This window comes from Typopeltis vanoorti, chromosome 6 (assembly GCF_054136105.1).
Source record: "Typopeltis vanoorti isolate ZY-2024b chromosome 6, IOZ_Tvanoo_1.0, whole genome shotgun sequence".
Taxonomy (NCBI): Eukaryota; Metazoa; Arthropoda; class Arachnida; order Uropygi; family Thelyphonidae; genus Typopeltis; species Typopeltis vanoorti.
The window spans coordinates 114,427,548-114,440,669 of record NC_143554.1 but is presented as its reverse complement, the minus strand read 5'-3'; the positions used below and the strand labels follow the sequence as shown (position 1 = coordinate 114,440,669).

The 13,122-nt window shown below is 38.0% G+C and overlaps 1 protein-coding gene across 1 annotated transcript in view; it reads right to left on the bottom strand.

Annotated features, from left to right (window-relative positions):
• LOC150105829 (serine/threonine-protein kinase/endoribonuclease IRE2-like) overlaps window positions 1-13,122 on the bottom strand; it is a 185,405-nt gene that overhangs the window by 63,554 nt on the left and 108,729 nt on the right. Inside the window, exons 5-6 of the mRNA XM_090394573.1 lie at window positions 6,093-6,193; window positions 157-356 (exon numbers count right to left, since the gene is read on the bottom strand). Of these exons, the coding sequence (XP_090250699.1) occupies window positions 157-356; window positions 6,093-6,193 (301 nt within the window). The remainder of the gene's footprint in view (window positions 1-156; window positions 357-6,092; window positions 6,194-13,122) is intronic.

Below are 13,122 nucleotides of genomic sequence, written 5' to 3'. Positions count from 1 at the left end.
AATGTATCATCAAACAATGAAACTTATCTTTTCAAGTGCTACAAAATACTCGTAATGATCTGATGACACTCCCATACCAGGCATGCAGAACTGTAATAATATAAAGCAAACATATTCAATGTTATCATATTGAATAGCTCTGAATTAAGAACTTACTTAAAAATTGTTGTTATTGTTGGTCGATTGTGAGGAAGATGAGTTAATAATAACCAAAGCAAATCACTGGCTTCATCATCACCATCAAGTTTCACAGGACAGGCCATTCCATATATGATGTTTTTCTGGCATTCTTCATCATTTCTTCCATAAGGATGTAGCCCGTCAGTTAGCATATAGTGAACTATCATACCAGCCACCTGTAATATTTTTAGAAGCATTGTTAAATTTATCTGCCATACAGAAAATTATGCAAAAACTTCTGCATATGTTTCAGCTTTTTCAGAAACTACAAAAATCAGACAAAGTAATGAAACCATTAAGATGAAAAAATTTGCAACTGAAGGTGTAATATTATACAAAATTAGGAACTCACAAATCAAAGAAAATTGTGAAATACAATCAATTAATGTCTGGATAGAAAAACAAAAAGAAGAATGGAAAATTCATAAAAAGAATGCAGGACTGTTATCTTGCATTCTTTCTAATGGATAAAGAAAGTAAATAAATAGATATTAAAGAGAAAGATAAGCAAAGGAAAACTGAAGATGGAATGATGGTCGTGAAAACAGAGACACTACAAACAACCAGATTAATAGTGAAAAAGAAGAAAACAAAAATTATGTAACAGCTTAAAAATAGTATAAATTCTAACAATGAAAGAAATTATTAATTAGCTGTTATCCTTTGCCAAACTATCAGTCTATTTAGATGCTCCTGCAGGATCTCCACATCATCTTTATTAATACTTCTCTCCTAAGTTAAGCATCATTAGCAAACAACTGGATATTCCTGATATCACTGATGTACAAATTGAAGATCAGCCCAAGTAGAGATTCCCATAGCACACCACTAGTCATTTTTATGCTCTTTGATTTAACTCCACCATATACTCAATGACATCTGTTCAACAGTTATCCTCTTATCTATATCACCAGCTTTATGTGTATCCCTATTTGCTCCAACTAGCATAATAGGGTTCCCGTGTGGATTCCTATGAAATGTGTTTGTAAAGTCTAACAGTATCATGGTATAGCCATTCTCCTTATCCAATTCAGCTGTCACTTGATGAAAATTGAGTAAATTATTAAAACAGGATCCTTCTCACTAAACCATGCTATTCCCCCATGTATCATATTTTTATCCACCCATGCCTGAATTTTCGCCTTAACCAACTTTTCAAATACTTATCTCACCATACCTAAGATTCTAATTGGTCTGTAATTTGTTATATTTGTCTTAGTCTCCTTTATATAACAGAACTATCTTAATGCTATGGGACCCTGCCGTTACACAGACTAATAATGATCAGTCTGAAATGACTGATCATAATCAGTGTGCACAGTGAATGGCAGTGTCCATAACAGAGACAACGCTCTTTCTCTTGACCTTCCCTGTAGCACAGGAGCTGATAATTCATCCCATAGTTATATTCACAATGAAAATTCTTAATATCCTGAACATTTCAAGTTTATCTACTCCCATTCTCATTTCGATCCTTGTCCCATCAGTTACTGCACTCGAACTGGATGATAAACACTTGCAAAGTGATCACTCAATAATTCAACTATTTCTTGTTTTGCTTCTGTATAGTCTTTGCTCCCCCCCCCTCCACTTCCTCTAACAGAGTATGCAGCTTTCCATAGATGAATCCCAAACTTCAATACCTTACATTTAGTTGCATTAAACTGGCATACCCATTTATTTTCCCATCTATTCAGCTTATTCAAATCCTACTGAAGGGCTGCCACAATGACATTATTAATAATAACCTTTTCCAGCTTCACTTTGTCTGCAAAAAAACTGAATATTTCCTTGCAGTTCATTGACCATGTCATTGATATAAAGGTTAAACAATATGGGTCCCAAACACTGAACCCTTTGGGACTCTGCTTGTACAAAACTCTCTAATATCTATCAGACAGCCAATTCCTAATCAAGTTCACTACCCCTGATATTCAAACCCATATGCTGTTAACTTAAACATCAGCTTTTCATGTGGCACCCTGTCAAATGCCTTTGTAAAACCAAAAAAAAAAAAAAAAATGGAAATATATGCCTTTGCCCTCATGAAGTACTTGTGTTGCTTTATAATAAAAGGCAATTAGATTACTAAAACAAGAGCACTCCTTAACAAATCCATGCTTATCTTCACAGATAACATTACTCTCATCTGTCCAATGCTGTATGCGATCTCTCATTAATTTCTCCAAAATCTTAACAACTACTGAGGAAATACAAAGTGGTCTATAGTTTGACACTTCCATCCTACCAGAACTCTTATGCAATGGGACTATCTTATCCTCCTTCCACTCCTTGGCCTTTCCCATAGCCAGACTTCATTGACTTGAAAAGCCAAGTCAATGAAGCTGTCGGCTCTTTAGCATTTCTCTTAAAACATGTGGCGAAATCCATCCAGTCCCATTGTCTTATCAGCATCTAGAGAACTTAGTATTTGTAGCACACTTTCCTCTTGCACTTACAAACCCTGAACTATCCCCATCCCTCTAGTAATAAAATCCTGTTTTCCAGGTTTCCAGGATGAAATACCCTAATTTGTGATTATTAAACAAATCTACTATGTCATCTGCATGAGAAGAGGCTTCCCCTATCCCTCCCTGAAAATGCACCCTCTATGGGTTTATTGCTCCAGGGTATGCTTATTTTTAGGGATGAATCATTAAAAATAGGATGAATTCTCTAAAGGGCACATTCCTGGGACAGACTGGGAAAATGTCTCTCCTCATAGAGTGACTGATGCAGATGGCATAGTGGAGTTGTTTAATATTTAGAGAAGAGAGAGACAGAGAGAACAAGATGGAGAAGTTTTAATAATGATAATAGAAGAATTGAAGCCAAAAAGAATAGAAGTACATAAGGCAGACAGTAATGCAGAGTGTAGTTCTTTTGAAAAAAACAGGATGAAATATATATATAGTTGGCTGCTGCTATAGACCTACTTCAAGGGAGAATGTGAATGACATACATTGGCAAATTGCTGGCCTGGTTCACCAAGTGGTTAGCGTATCTGCTCTCCAGCCAAAAAGGCTGTGGGTTTGAATCCCACCGTGGGCATGAATGTTTGTGATTGTCTGTGAAAGTAGTGGTGGTGGTGGTGGGCGGTAGATGGTGTTGGTGTAGTTGCGGTTTGTTGTAGTTGGTGGATTGAGTGAGTGGTGGAAACAGAGTTGTAGAGTCTTTGGACTCCCTGGAGGTGTCACGTAATAAAAAAAAAAATAGAAAAATTGGCACAATGAGCACAGGATAGGATAACTTCAAATATAGGGACATATACTGAAAGGAGGAATGGATGGAGGAAGTAATGAAGGAAAAGGATGTTTGAAGAAAGCAGTATTAGACTGTATACACAGAACCAAGAGGAGGATAAATCAGAGACAAGTTAGAGGTATAAGCAGCAGTGTTAAACAAGAGTTGCAGAAAACGAAAAGTGGTGGGGGGGATATAAAGAAAAAGGTTATCAGCAAGACCATGAGCAGTACAAGGCATAGGCAAAAAGAGTGACCACAATATCATATAAAAGCCAAATCTAATTATGATAGGAAGCTAGCTTATGTTGCCAAAGGAAATCCTTTCAAAGAGTTCTTTTCACTGTCTCACAAGTAAAAGGAAGAATGATTATAGAAGGATGATTAAATGGGTGCTAATGGTAGGGAGGTTACAGAAGCAAATGAAATAATTGAGTGATAATGTTATAAGTGTCTACCATCCAGGTGGAGGTAATGTAGTGCAAGATATGACATTGATTACTGTGAAAACAGAGGTATAGGATAAAATATTGCATACAATATTGTGGAACCTTAATGCAAATATGGCTATGGGATATCAGCCCATGTATTATGAGAAAGTGCAAAGGAATTGGCACCTCTTTTTTAATTTAAGCCTCAGTTCTGAGAAGATGCCAATAGAGAGAAAAGAGGGAAAAAATAGTGCCACTGCATAAAGGAGGCTCCAAGACAGAAGTTGCAAATTATAGGCCAATCAGTTCAGGAGTGGTGGTGGTGGTAGTTAAGGTACTGGAGAAAGTGATGAAATAGAATTCAGGACTGGGTGGACAGGAATATGATCTTTATAAGGGGTACATGGTTTTATGAAGGATAGATTTTGCCTTAGTAATTTGCTTACTTTTTATAATAAAGTGACAATGGAGCCTGCAATTCATTGATACTGCTAGACTTGAAGAAAATGAAGCTATGAGAGAAAGAATAGACAGGGAGATGAAGTCTGGGATACACATGAGTAATCCATAGTATCCAGGCATATATATATATATATATGTATGACTGGTTTCTTGGGGGATTAGCAGGTGGTGGAGAGGATCCAGAAACAAGTGACCAAGTTGGTGACAAGTCTGTGGAATGCTGACTATGAGGATAGATTGAAGGTGTGTGGGTTGCAGAGTTTAGCTAACAGGTAGGAAAGTGGAGGGCATGATAGAAACTTATAAATTACTAAAGGGGTTCTACAAGATTGAAACAAAAGAAATTTTCCAATACATGCTAAGTAGGGAGAGAGAGAGAGAGAGAGAGAGAGAGAGAGAAAGAACAAGGGGGTCATCCATGGAAGTTGTGTAAGAGTATGATAGTTTGGAAGTGTATGTGGATTAGATTTTTTTCTTGTAGAGTGGTGAATGAGTGGAATGGATCAGTAGAGGTAATTGTGAGTATCCTGACAATGAATGAGTTTAAGAAGAGATATGATAGGTACTGCATGAATCCACATGATGAGTCCTCAGACTCCACGGAGATACCCATATAATAATAATAATAATAATAATAATAACAATGTTGCAAAATTTTAAAACAACACAAATTTTAAGGAATACGCTGCCAAAATTGTTACAGCATCGCAACAGATTGGGGCACAGCTGCAGAAAACACTGACATGCAGAAGTAAGTTCTGATTTCCTTATATAAGGCCTTAATTAGGGCTGTTGTGGATTTCTGTGTGCAGATTTGATTATCTGGTTTTGAGAATCTATTGGAAAGGGTCCAGAAACAATTGACTAAGATAGTTTTTGGTTGCTACAAAAACATTGGTAATGAAGAAAGATTGAGGAAATGCTTGCAGAGTCTCATGGATGGTGTGGAGGAGAGAGATATAAGTTGCTAAGAAGTTGTTACTGGATTAATGTAGAAGAGACTTTTCATAGAATGTAGGAGACAAGGAGAGAACAAGAGGCCATCCTCCAGATGATCTTTAAGGAGGAGGGAGGGAGGGGGGGTGAACAACAGACTTTTTTTTGCATGGAGAGCATTAAGAAATGCATTTCACTGGTGAGTGAAATGCATTTCTTAAGAATGTGATCAGCGTGTAAACAATGAATAAACTTAAAGGGCATAGTTTGATAATCCATGTGTGTGTGACAGACAGTAGGGAGGGGGGGGGGTGAACAACAGACTTTTTTTTTGCATGGAGAGCATTAAGAAATGCATTTCACTGGTGAGTGAAATGCATTTCTTAAGAATGTGATCAGTGTGTAAACAATGAATAAACTTAAAGGGCATGGTTTGATAATCCATGTGTGTGTGACAGACAGTAGGACCTTTGACAAAACATCTTTTTTAACTCATGGAGGTCTGATGATGATGATAACATTGAGAAAGATACTAAAAATTATTAGTTTTTTTTTAATTTATTTTTTTATAAACTGGGCTCAGATTTGGTTTCCCGAATGATAAAGGATTTATGGTATACAAAGTTTGATAAACAGAACAGTAAAGGGGAAATGCTATAGAACCATATAAACCATTACTATAGGCATGCTATAAAATAGAAGTAGACTAATTTTCTAATACATCAAAGGAGGAAAGAAAGAGAGAACAAAGATTGTTCCTGGGATTGAAAAAGGACTGCAATTAATATTAATAATGTTAATATTATTATTAATATCCTTCATAAGGAAACAGGCAACTTACAATAATGTCAGATGCTGCACAATATCCAGCTTTAGCTACTGCTGGAGTCATGGCAATGATGGTTTCAGGGGCTCTGTAGCTCACATCAGAAATGTTAATTCCTGTGTATTTAAAACAAAATAAACAAAAATAATAATAAAAGTGTTTGTTTCTTCAGTCATTTCCATTTTCAGAAAACAGCAGTACTTTATATAGATATATATCAAGAGTGACATCTTGAGAAATATTAACTTTACAATAAATTATATTATTTTGTTAATTGTTTACCCAAGCACAAGCAAACAAAGTTTGCACATGAAGTATCTTCATGACTAGTCTACCTATATATTGCTGTTGACTTCACATCAATTGTCTCAAGTATCCCACAATGCAAAACATTATGGGAAGAATCACAACACAGACTGGTTTTGACCTTTATTGAGGTCTTGTTGGCATGGAGCTAGGCCAAGGAGGATACCAAGATTAAATAACATGCAAGAAGATACCAATTTAAATATGATTTTTTATTTTTATTAATTTTTTTATAACTTTTATACATATACTTTTTTTTGTTTGTTTCCAGATTGTCATTTCGATTCTAAATTGAACTTTACATATTTTCCCATAGGCTGCATTCCAAACTTTAAATTTTTTCTTCTGGACTACTTTTTAAATGAAAGTCATTTATATCTATTCAATCCAACTGCTTCTATGTAGCAAGCTCTATTTGAATGCTTTTTGAGGTTAGCTAGTAAAGGTTTCCATGGCTTGATATTTCCATGCTTTTGTATCTGGCAAATAATATGTGCAAGGAAGGTACAAAGTTTTTTTGTTTGTTTGTTTTTTTTCACAGAAACTCAGGTTTTTCATCCCATGTACAGACAAATCAGCCATCAGAACATGCAATTTACATTCAAAAGTACTGTTGTTGGAGAGCATGGATGGTAGATTTATTAAGGGGGGGGGGGTAGATATACAGACCTTAGAGAGGCAGTTGAATGCATAAATGAGTAGTATAATATGCCTGAGCGAATAAGGACAACAAATCAGAATGGAATAGTTAATATAAGGCATCAAGGTAGGGATGGGGCTAATGGGGGTCTTAAATTCATGTACACTAATGCTAGGAGCATTATGAACAAGAAGGAAGGGTTTTTGGCCATGGTTGGCACTTTCAGACCACAGGTTATTGGCATTAGTGAATCATGGCTAACTGTAGATGATATAGCTAGTGGGATTGAATGTGATGGGTATAGTTTGTTCAGGAATGACAGGGAGAATAAAATGGGGGGAGGAGTATTGTTGATGATAAAGGTTTCCAGCCAAGGAGAATAGAAGTTGAATTGCAGGATAGAGAAAAGAGCACATGTGAGGCCATTTGGTGTGAGATTGTGCCTAGCAGAACAAAATATACAATTGGGTGCTGCTACAGACCAGGTGATGGAAAATATGGTGGAGACAGTATGCACAAGCAAATAGAAGAAATGAGTGGAAGGAGGGTAATTATTATGGGAGATTTCAACTATGGTCACATTGATTGGAGTGAGGAGAGGACACACAGGAGGAAGGAATTGCATTTTATGCAGTTATTAAGGGATAACTATCTGCGACAGCATGTAATGGAAAATACTAGGGATCAGAGAGTGCTTGACCTAGTAATTACATCTGAGGATTTGGCTGTGACAAATATGACCACATTGCCACCAATTGGTGAGAGTGATCATAGGGTCTTGACTTGGGAGGTGGCTAAAGATGTGGAATTTACAATTAAGACAGGGTACATGTGGAATTATTGGGCTGGAAAGTATGACAAGCTTAGGAGTTTGATTGGTTCAGTGCAATGGCATGTACAACTGCAAGGACTAGAAGTTGATAGTGACAGTTAAGAAGTGTTTGCATGAAGCAATGGCTGACTGTATACCTAGAGTCCGAATAATAAATCAAGTAGGGTTAAATGGATGAATAACACCATTAAGCTTGAGCTGCAAAAAAAGAAACAACTATGGAGGGAATTTAAGGAGAAAGGTGACCGGCAGGCACATGAATGGTATAAAGCACAGGCCAGAAGGGTAACGAGTGTGGTAAGAAAAGCAAAAAAGGATTACTAAAGAACATTGGCCATGCAGGCTAAAGAGAATCCTAAACAGTTTTTTTGATATGTTGCAAGTAAAAGGAAAAATGTATATGGCAGAATGATTTTAAAGAATGCCGATGGTAAGGAGGTAACTGAATCAGTTGATATAGTTGATCTAACAGATAAGCTTAGGCGTTGATGGTTATTCATGACTTATTTTTCACGGTATTAACAACACCACAAACACTTTTATCAACAAGGATGTTTTATTAACGCTAATATTTCGCTGATTTTCAACTCAGCATCATCAGAGCACAACACACATGTAAACGCGACAGTGAGTGAGTGAAACAATATAATTGCAAAAGACAAAAGATCTAAAGTCCTATTTTTGGCACCCTCTAATGGAAAAAAAAAAAAAAAAAAAGCAGCAGTTATCCAGGAGTTTTTCTTAGGATAACCGTCTCCCAAATTTTTGGCAAAATTCTACAGATTAATGGTACTGCTATGGGTTCCCCCCTCTCCCCCCCCATTAGCAAATTTTTACATGGAACACTTTGAAAACAAAGTACTTACCACAGCTACATACAAGCCACTAGTGTGATTGCGCTATGTAGATGATGTGTTTGCCATTTGGCCCCATGGACAAGACACTTTGGATGCTTTTGTCACCTACCTAAACAGCCAACACCCCAAAATTCACTTCACAGTAGAAAAAGAATCAAATAGCTGTTTACCATTTCTTGACACATTAGTCACCCACCTTTCAGATGGATCACTATCTTTTTCTATTTACAGGAAGCCTACACACACACAGGAAGATACCAACATAAACAATCACATCATCATCCAGTCCAACAGTACGGCATTTTAAAAACACTTACACACAGAGCCAGAGCCATTTGTTCTAACGATACAGCTCTGACCACTGAACTCCAGTACCTGCGCCATACGTTCTTAGCCAACGGCTACAATCCCTACAAAATAGAAAAAATACTACATAGGCCCATTACTCTGCTCCCCCCCAATACACAAGAATACAACATGACCATTTCTATTCCCTATATCAGAGGTACATCAGAAAAGATAGCCAAAGTATTGTTCAAACATGGCCTTTGCACCACCTTCAAGCCTCATGTCAAGCTGGCAACTCTGATCCGCTCGCCAAAGGATAAACTTCACCCTTTAGCACACCCAGGAGTGTATGAAGTTCCATGTGACTGTGACTTGGCCTATTATGGGCAAACAGGAAGAGCAGTGAACATCCGCCTGGAAGAACATGAACGATACATTCGCTACTATTACTATGGCAAGTCGGGACTGGCAGACCACGCTTTGGACACTCCTTCACACAGGATTAGATGGAGGAAAACGAATGTGCTATTTAGGAGTCGTTATAGATCTGAAAGATTATTTTTTGAGTCAGCAATGGCTTTGAAGAATTCTCCCAACCTTAACAAATATGGTTGCATTAATTTGCCAAAAATTTGGGAGACGGTTATCCTAAGAAAAACTCCTGGATAACTGCTGCTTTTTTTTTTTTTTTCCCGTTAGAGGGCGCCAAAAATAGGACTTTAGATCTTTTGTCTTTTGCAATTATATTGTTTCACTCACTCACTGTCGCGTTTACATGTGTGTTGTGCTCTGATGATGCTGAGTTGAAAATCAGCGAAATATTAGCGTTAATAAAACATCCTTGTTGATAAAAGTGTTTGTGGTGTTGTTAATACCATGAAAAATAAGTCATGATATACAGGGTGTTCGGGATAAATTTGACAGTTTCGTAAGGAAAAAGAAAATCTTCTTTGTATCTATTAAATTTAATGAATTGACAAAAAAACATTACAGGCAGAGTTAATTACAATACTATCAACAAGATTTACTCAAAATAACCACCATTAGCATCGATCACAGCTTCAATTCTGCTTCGGAACCTCGAACAAGCTGATGCTACAGTCTCCCTGGGAAGGGCCGCAAAAACTGTTTTAATTTTATCCATTAACTGGGCTTTTGTATTACTGGAAGTGCGATTGGTGTCTTTTTCAACTGCGCCCCATACAAAATAATCCATGGGGTTAAGGTCTGGGGAGTTTGGAGGCCAAACATTTGGACTGGTGAAGTCGTAGAAATTTTCAGACAACCATTTTTGACTTTTCCCAGAGGTGTGGCAAGGGGCCGAATCCTGCTGCCATACATACGGCCTACCATTGGCTACCCTTGTTATCCAGGGCTTGACTACAGTTAGCAACTCCACGAACAAAGCCCGAATTCCAATGCCAGGGTTCTTCAACACCTGTTCCTGCAGATTTGCGAGGAATTCTGCTGTACGAACGCAATCAGATCGTCTGCTAGGGATCTTTCTTCTTGCTACATCCTCGTAGTCACCATTGCAAGTCTCTAGTTCATGCCTGATTGTTTTTACTGTATTCAGGGAGCATTGGGCAGCAGTCGTAATATCCTTATTTTGATGGCGGGCACGAATCATCATGATACAAGTTATTCTCTTCCATGATTCAGGTGGGTTCCAGCTATCCATCCTTTCTGACATCTTGTATATGAATGAAGAAGGGTCCAAACTTTTAAATGAAGAGAAGTGTGTGTTAATACATGTAACTTACGGAAAAATATAATTAATTATAAATATGTCAAATTTATCCCGAACACCCTGTAGTTGAGTTACTGAGTGAGCACTTTGCAAGAATATATCATCCACGTGGTGACATTGCAGAAATGAATAAACCAGTATATTATACAGGAATTGTGGTGAATGAAGTGGAGGTGAGTAGTCTATTGCATACCCTCAATGTCAATACATCTGTAGGATTGGATGGTATACCAGCTCGTGTTGTATGAGAAGTGGCTAAAGAATTGTCAGTACCCTTGACCATTTTGTTTAATTTGAGTCTCGGGTCTGGGTTAGTCCAGAGGGGGTGGAAAGAGGGGGGAAAATAGTTCCACTGCATAAAGGTGGTTCCAAGGCTGCTGTTGTAAATTACCGACCGATTAGCATTTCAGGAATCGTAGTCAAGGTCTTAGAGAAATTAGTCAAGAAAAGAATACAGGATTGGATAGATGAAAATGGGATATTGTATGGGGGACAACATGGTTTTGTGAAGGGTAGATCATGCCTCAGTAACTTGCTCACGTTTTATAACACAGTGACGGCTGAACTGAATAAGGGTAATGGGTTTACAGTGATTCTACTGGACCTTGACAAGGCCTTTTACAGGATACCACATGGAACCCTAATCAGTAAACTGGAGCAGATGGGGATGGATATAGGGTTGGTGAGATGGATAGGAGGGTGGTTGACAGAGAGATATCAGAGAGTGGTTTATTCAGGAGTAGAGTCCACAAGACAGCCTGTGACTAGTGGTGTGCCACAAGGATCTGTTCTTGGACCACTGCTGTTTAATTTGTTCATTAATGATATAGGAAAGGATCTGAGAGGAAGTGTTCACTTGTTTGCTGATGATGCAAAGTTGGGTAGAGCAATTGTAAGTGCACAGGATGTCAAAATTTTACATGATGATTTGGATAGTTTGGAGGACTGGGCTAGGAAAATTGGATGTCAATTTAATGTGGCAAAGTGTAAGGTTATGCATTTTGGGGTAAAAAGAATAGCAGCAGTATATCATATTCGTGGAACCGTACTCCAGGAAATTGATTAGGCCAGGGATTTGGGAGTGTTGGTGGAGAGGGAATTGAAGTTTAGGGGGCACATTGCAAAAGTGGCTAAATCAGCTCATCAAATCACTTGGCTTCTGAAAAATACTTTAAAATGCAGAGACAAACAAGTTATTGTTCCTCTGTATCGAGCCTTGATAAGACCCCATCTGGACTACTGTGCCCAGTTATGGGTGCCAGGGTTTCTTCATGATGGGGAGGAAGTGGAGAGGATCCAGAGACGAGTGACCAAGATGATAGCAGGGTCTGTGGAATGAACCTTATGAGAATAGGTTGAAGATTTGTGGGTTACAAAAATTGGTTGATAGGTGGAAAAGGGGTGATATGATTGAGACATTCAAATTACTGAAGGGTTACTATAAGATTAATCCAGAAGATATTTTTGAAAATAGGACTGGTCGTGGGAGGACTAGGGGCCATGCATGGAAGCTGGGCAAGAATGTGGTTAACAAGGGTGTTAAGAGCTAGGTTTTTTACTCGGAGAGTGGTGAATGAGTGGAATAAGCTGCCAGTCTGTGGTGGGTGCTATGACCGTGAATGAGTTCAAGGCAAGGTATGATAGATACTGTGTGAATATCGAATAGTTGTTTTTGACATGATGTTAGGGCTTCCCTCGATGAGTCTATCGACTCCTTGGAGTTGCCCGGAATAATAATAATAATAAATGGCATCGATGGTAGTTGTGGGAGAGTTAAGTAGGAGAGGATATTGTCAGATGTGCATAGCAGAGTGGAGTGCAGTGCCCTCTGGCAACAAGTCCTTGGACTCCTTGGAGGTGTCCAAGGAGTCCAATAATAATAATAAACTTTTCTTAAGAAATTATTATTTAATTACTAGTTTCTTATACCATTTTCATGTATTTTCTCGGATTGAAAAAACAAACAGAAAAAAAAGTATACACAGAGAGATTTCTGAATTAACTGTTATTCACATTAAACTTGAACCAGATGTTGAAAATCATAGGATGTCACCATTGCGGCACCCAGGGAGGGGGGTGGGGGCAAGGGTCCCTGGCCTCCCCGAAAAAAAAAAGGAAAAAAACACTAGGAAAATTTCCAAAAATCTTTTGGAATTTTATTTTTTTTTTAAAATTTATGTTGTGTCTTGTCTTTTATTTCTATGCTACTTATGAATTAGTGGTCACATAAGGTGGGGATACCCTATAGCTCTCGGGAATCCTGGCCATTGTGAATGCAAGGAGAATGAAGTAGTGCTCGGTCGCTACTTCATTTGCCCGAGCCAGAGGAGATCACGGATATCATGTATTGGGAATCACTGCAGATGCTCAGT